The sequence below is a fragment of the Sphaeramia orbicularis genome, chromosome 11 (assembly GCF_902148855.1).
Source record: "Sphaeramia orbicularis chromosome 11, fSphaOr1.1, whole genome shotgun sequence".
In the NCBI taxonomy this organism is placed as follows: domain Eukaryota; kingdom Metazoa; phylum Chordata; class Actinopteri; order Kurtiformes; family Apogonidae; genus Sphaeramia; species Sphaeramia orbicularis.
In genome coordinates this window covers 29,283,302-29,289,967 of record NC_043967.1, presented here as the reverse complement: position 1 = coordinate 29,289,967, position 6,666 = coordinate 29,283,302, and the positions used below count along the sequence as shown (strand labels likewise).

The 6,666-nt window shown below is 41.6% G+C and overlaps 1 protein-coding gene across 1 annotated transcript in view; it reads left to right on the top strand.

Annotated features, from left to right (window-relative positions):
- The window catches only part of kcng2 (potassium voltage-gated channel, subfamily G, member 2), a 69,344-nt gene that overhangs the window by 26,401 nt on the left and 36,277 nt on the right, over positions 1-6,666 (top strand). Inside the window, exon 3 of the mRNA XM_030146798.1 lies at positions 3,742-4,627. Within this exon, the coding sequence (XP_030002658.1) occupies positions 3,851-4,627 (777 nt within the window). The 5' untranslated portion in view covers positions 3,742-3,850. The remainder of the gene's footprint in view (positions 1-3,741; positions 4,628-6,666) is intronic.

Here is a 6,666-nt window from a genome sequence, read left to right as displayed (position 1 = left end):
TGTTAAAGCATAGTTTGTTAATGTAAACATTTTATAATGTAATGTTTTTTGCACTAAATCAAAGAGAAAAAATTGGTGTTGTCATGATTTATAAGTTATTATGATATTATTTTTGAGTTTGATGCCCTAACTTGCACTTTGCAAATTCATCCCATGGGCCAGACTGGACCCTTTGGCGGGCCGGTTTTGGCTCCCGGGCCGCATGTTTGACACCTGTGTCTTAACACGTTTCTAGTTTTTCATATTTTTTTGTGAAAGGCTAGTTTGTAAATTTACACATTTTCATGCAATGTCACTTTTTTTTTTTACACTAAAACAGAAGAAAATTTTGGAATTGGAAATGGTCATTATTTGTAGGTTGTTATGGTAGTATTTTACTGATCTGACCCACTTGAGACTAAAGTAGGGCTTTGAGTATGGGCCCTAAAGTAAAACAGTTGACTGTTGATATCTTGAGTATAATTTTTGCATTTCACAAAGTCATCTCACGGGCCGGATTGAACCCTTTGGCGGGCTGGATTTGGACCCCCGGGCCGTATGTTTGACACCTAGAAAGTCGAGAAAGTTACAGAAAGTGGTCAGTTCAGTTCAGTTCAGTTAAAAAAACTAACCTCAAGGCCGTTACAATGGTAAAAGTCAAGTCCATACAACACTATATAAAGAAAAACCCAACAAATCTGTCAAGAGTAAGCACTTGGTGACAGTGGGAAGGAAAAAAGCCTCCCTTTAACAGAAGAAAGAACTCACAGAACTGACAGAACTGGGCTCAGGGTGGGTGGCCATCTGGATTTAGCTGAAAGAGCTAGAAAAAAAGAAAAGCAGAGGGACACAGCAGCAAAAAAAACACAGTCGAAGTGCACAAGTAGCCATATAGTGGGGATGTGCAGCACCAAAGTGAAGAAAATGGATGTGAGAGAGGAAAAAAACACAAACTGAGAGAAAGAGAAGACAAAGTTATTGACATGTAATGCTGACATTTATAAAAAACATGGAGGGAACAGGAGGAGAGGTGTTCAGTGCATCCCAGGTCCCCCAGCGGCATCATTAACGGATGGTTCAGAGTTGCCTGAGCCAGACCCAACCACAAGTCTTATCAAAAAGAAAAGTTTTGAGCCTAATCCTCTAAGTGGAGAAGGTGTCTGCCTCCTGGACCCAAACTGGGAACTGGTTCCACATGAGGAGCCTGACAACTGAAAGGTGTTCGTCTTGTTCTAGTGTTGGAAATACAAGTAAACTTTCACAGGTGGACTGTGTTGTGGAAATCTAAAACTGGGATTTCACAGCACTATTAGGTCTTTAAAATGGGATTCAGCTGCAGATAGTCCAAAAACATGATGATTTGATACACATTTAGACGTCCAAATGAGTTGGGAGATCGCATTTGTCCAGATCATTGCTCCTCTTTAGTTGTTTTTAAAGTTCTACTGGACTGGTTTTGTTTTGTCATCAGCAGTTTGATTTGCTGGTGGGTGACAGCTTGGATGAGAGACAAAATGTTTTCAAGACTTTGTAAACAATTAAGGATGAACTCATTTGGACCAGACTATGGCTACATTCAGACAGCAGGTCTTACTGCACAATTCAGATTTTTTTGTGAAATCCGATTTTTTTGTGTGCTCGTTCATATTACACATTAAATGCGACTTCTATCAGTTTTGAGTATGAACTGAATGTGACCCTGAAGTGACCCGCATGCACAAACGAGGTCCTGATGTAATATGTGACCACACAGGCACGCACTGTGTTTATGGAAATAATTTTTCCCGTTGCTCCTCCTCCTGGGATGCAGAATTGTGACAGTTGTCACATTTCAATGATGTAAAGGTCAGATAAATGTGACCTGACCGTTCAGACTGAAGTCGCATTGCAAAATATCAGATACGTATCAGATTTAGGACCACATATGAAAGTGGGCCAGGCCGGATTTGAAAAAATCAGATTTGTGCTGTAGACGCAAACTGTCTTTAACAGATGGGATACAGGTCACATATGAGCAAAAAAATCAGATTTGGGACACATTTGCCTGCAGTCTGAACGTAGCCTAAGACTGGTACTTACAACAAGGAAACAGATTTTTTTTTTCCTTCAGCCAGTGCTCTCTGTTTTATAGTTTTTCATAATTATGAGTTCAACCAAAGTGAATTTTTCAACAATTATTAAGCTAAATAATTACCACAATTTTAAAAACAAACAAACAAACAAAAGAACATTTCATTTGTTTTATCGAGATGATAGAGAACACCGTGGCTTTATTTACCTTGGTTGTCTGTACATTTCAAATCCTCAGATCCTGAAACAACACCATGAATAAATCATTATTTTTTTGTCTTTCAGCCTACAAATATAATTTCGGGATGTAATAATGTGTGTATAAAGTGAGCTGAGGAGAACTTACTGAGTGCTATAGGACTGAGTGATTTAAGACCACATATGAAAGTGGGCTGGGTTGGATTTGAAAACATTAGATTTGTGCTGTTCAAACTGTCTTTAACAGATCAGATACAGGTCACATATGGGCAAAAAAAATCAGATTTGGGCCACATTTGGCTGCAGTCTGAATGTAGCCCATGTGACTTCAAGAGGTGGTTTTGGTCTGGATTGTCTTCACTGGGACTTATTTAGATCATATTTTCAGACTAGTTAATATGAGAGTAATATGTCAGGTTATCATTAGCCATTAAACAAATGAAAATAACACATAAATTAGAAGAGGATGTTCATTTGGTGATTTCAGACCTGTATTGATTATTGCAATTAAAGTTGATGCTACTGATAGTAACATCATACTAATGATGATAGTTGAGTGGAAATGGAAGTAAATGCTATATTTTTGTTTGATTCATGTGGAAAAGACATATTCTTGGGAAGGAGTTTAATCCCTGCAGCCATAGCCACTTTAAACAACAGACCCCGCTGACATTCTCCTCCTTCTCATATCTGTCGCCATATTTGTCACCATGTCCACCACAACAAAGTGTATTTGTGATATGTCTGCCTTTCTGTCTGTTTTTTTCTATGTATGTTTTTCTTTTCTATTTGATGTCGATGTGTGTGTTTGTGTGGCAATTCTATGTACAGTCAAGCGGAAACAAATCTCCCTTCTGGGACGAATGAAGTCTAACTCTAACTCCAACTCCAACTCTAACGCTAACCCTTTCTCCAAACTAATCACTGAGCCTGTTTGCACAACCATAAAAATCTGATAATTTTACTTTTACATTCGCTTCAGAAATACAATCATCAAAAAAACTGGGTTTGGATGTTTCAGTCCATTATCAGATTTCTTTCAGAGTATGTATGTGCATAGTGATGGTGGATTCAAACTTCCTATTATTGTCTTCCACTGTGTTATCTACTTTTTCTATGGTTTCTTTTTTGTTGTACACGTGCTGATGTAAAAGAATGAAATAAATCAGATTATCATGTATAAATGCACGAAGGTATCTGAGCATTGGGGAGAAAAATAGGTGTTAAACCAAGTTCTCATGATCAGATAACTGCTGTTATTTGATCAAGCCGTTTACATGATCACTTGAATATTCTGATAACTCCATAAATAAGATAATGATCAAAGTTTTAATGTGCATGTAAACGGCCTCAGTGTCAAAATATAGACAGATTCAGTGTGGTCTCACAACCAGTGTATGCTATGATGCGGTTTATATATGTTCATCTCTGCTCAAACTCAAGCAGTAATCTACACGAAGCTGAAACATGCTGTTCTTCTCATCTTTCCAACAGAGACGTGCTGTTTTGCTGAATGGGTGACAAGCTCCCAGTCACCTCACAAACCCAGTGAAGCCATCCCACGCATTGTGCAGGGCAAGGCCCCCCCAGCTGATCTGCAGGGATGTACCAGGAGGTGGCCTTCCTGGCTGGCAGCACTGAGCACCAATTTACCTCTTTCCGCTTCAACCGTGTGGAGAACCCACAGGAGGTCACTGCCAAGAAGGGTGTGTTCTACAAACGGGCTCAGCTGCTGCATCAGCCTCAACCTCGGCAGCTGGATGGAGATGACAAGGGGGCAGCTATTATCAACGTGGGGGGGATTAAGTATCGAATTCCCTGGTCTACGTTGGAAGAGTTCCCTCTGACCCGGTTGGGTAAGCTACGAAGCTGCAGCAATGAGGAAGAAATCATGGATGTGTGCGATGACTATGACGGCAGCAGGAATGAGTATTTCTTTGACAGAAACCCGTCGGCTTTCCGCACCATCGTCACCTTCCTGGCTGCTGGGAAGTTGCGGCTTCTGAGGGAGATGTGCGCCCTATCCTTCCAGGAGGAGCTGCTCTACTGGGGCGTGGAGGAAAACAATCTGGAATGGTGCTGCCTCCGAAAACTCCGGCTCAGGCAGGAGGAGTACAAGGAGCAGCAGAGGTTGGAGGATGAGGAGGCTGAGCTCAACACGCCACAGTCCGGTGAGGAGAGTCAGCAGCTGTCCGGTACAGTGACGCCAGAGGAGGGCCAGACGGGGGGCTGCATGAGGAGACTGAGGGACATGGTGGAAAACCCCCACTCTGGACTGCCAGGGAAGATTTTTGCCTGTCTGTCAGTGTTATTTGTAGCCATCACTGCTGTGACGCTGTGTGTCAGCACCATGCCAGACCTCAGAGAGGAGGAGGAAAGGGTGAGTTTAATGTGTCACTACACTTATCATGCTGAGTTAGAACTTGTTTTTTTTTCCACAGCTAGATTTGATATAAAAAGTCCAAATCCATATCTGAGTTCCTATAGTCAGTTTTCAGGAACGGCAGATAAAGTACTGGACTCATTTGGTCCAGACATTCTGACTTTTGAGTTCTATCCAAAATGAAATTGTAGGTGTGGGCGTGGTGGGGGGTGGTGCAATGGATAGCACTCGTGCCTCACAGCAAGAAGGTTGTGGGTGCGATTCCAACACCAGTTGATGGGGGTGGGACCTTTCTGTGTGGAGTTTGCATGTTCTCCCCATGTCTGCATGGGTTCTTTCCGGGTACTCCAGTTTCCTCCCACCATCCAAAGCAGTGGCGGCTGCTCGTCTTTCAGACAGGGGAAGCTCATTGTCAGCTTACATTAAAAAAATTGTCAGGTTATTTAAATATAAATTCGGCCCTCCGTTCCTTTTTAAGAAAATGGTCAGTGACCTTATTGTTCCAAGTAGGTGTCTTTTCCAGGGACTTGACAGCTAGTTAGCTACAGCCAACAGTATGATTAATTTAACTGTCTACAAAATGATATTAAACTCAAACAACAAATGATTAAATTATGTAACTGAAACAAGAAAACATTGAAATTATGTTAAACTGAAACACGGAAGTACAATGAGTGTGTTTTATTTACAGTGCAAGAAATGAACAAGTAATTTTGTAGTGGTTTCTCTGTCGATTTCACAGCAGAATGCACGACGGTATTAAACTGAACTGTATCAGTGAAGGAGTAGATCTTAAACTAACTGTCAATCACATGGGATTCAACCTTTCGACTGATCCTCCAATCAGCACGTGGAAGCCCAGCATCCAGCCCAGCCGAGGTCCACCCACAGCTCCATTCACCCCCAGAGACACCGAGCGTCCAGCGGTGGGACAACATGGTGGCATTTATCCAATTATGGTCCAGTTTTGAGGCGATGAAAAAAACTGTTCCACTCAGTCCCATTGAAGTGCATGGACGCTGAGCGTCTACGGGCAAATGCACTGAGCATAGATCATATGAGAAAACAGTGCAACGGGAATGTATGAGAAGTGAACAACATCGAGTCCGCTGATTTGTGATAAAGCTGATTCTGAATGAACTCATCTGTGAGATGAACGTGTTCTAACACATTTGTACTCAATGAAATGTCAACACAACCGTACATATTTAACCATTTAATTTTCGTAATTTTAGGGGAAGCTGAGCTTCCCTTGCAGTCTATGAGAAATCGCCACTGATCCAAAGACATGCACAGGTTTATCGGTTAATCTAAATTGTTCAGAAAATGAATGAATGAAAATGTAGGTGTGCCACCCCATTTGGTCTGGACTGAAATCAGCTGACCATTGTGAAAGATGTGAGCAGTTCTGTTAAATTCTAAGATGAAAACACTGGTTTGGACATTTATATCAGCTACAGGAAGTTATGGCATGAACTAAAAAAAAATAGAAGAAATAAAAATGAGCTACAAGATAAAGAGAGTGACATGGTGGTGCAGTGGATAGCACTCATGCCTCACAGCAAGAAGGCCCTGGGTTCGATTCCATCACCAGTTGATAGGGGTGGGACCTTTCTGTGTGGAGTTTGCATGTTCTCTCTGCGTCTGTGAGGGTTCTCTCTGGGTACTCCAGCTTCCTCCCACCATCCAAAGACATACACTGATAGGTTTATCGGTTAATCTAAATTGTCCATAGGTGTGAATGTGAGAGTGACTGTTTGTCTCTATATGTCAGCCTTGCTATGAACTGGTGACATGTCCAGGGTGTACCTTGCCTTTACCCATAAGTAGCTGGGATAGGCTCCAAGCAACCCTCGTGACCCTAGTGAGGCAGGTTCAGAAAATGAATGAATGAAATTGTGGGTGGATCACCCCATTTGGTCTGGACTGAAGTCACCTGACCATTGTGAGAGATTTCTGTTAATTTCTAAGATGAAAACACTGGTTTGGACATTTATATCAGCTACAAGAAGTTATAGCATCAACTAAAAAGAACT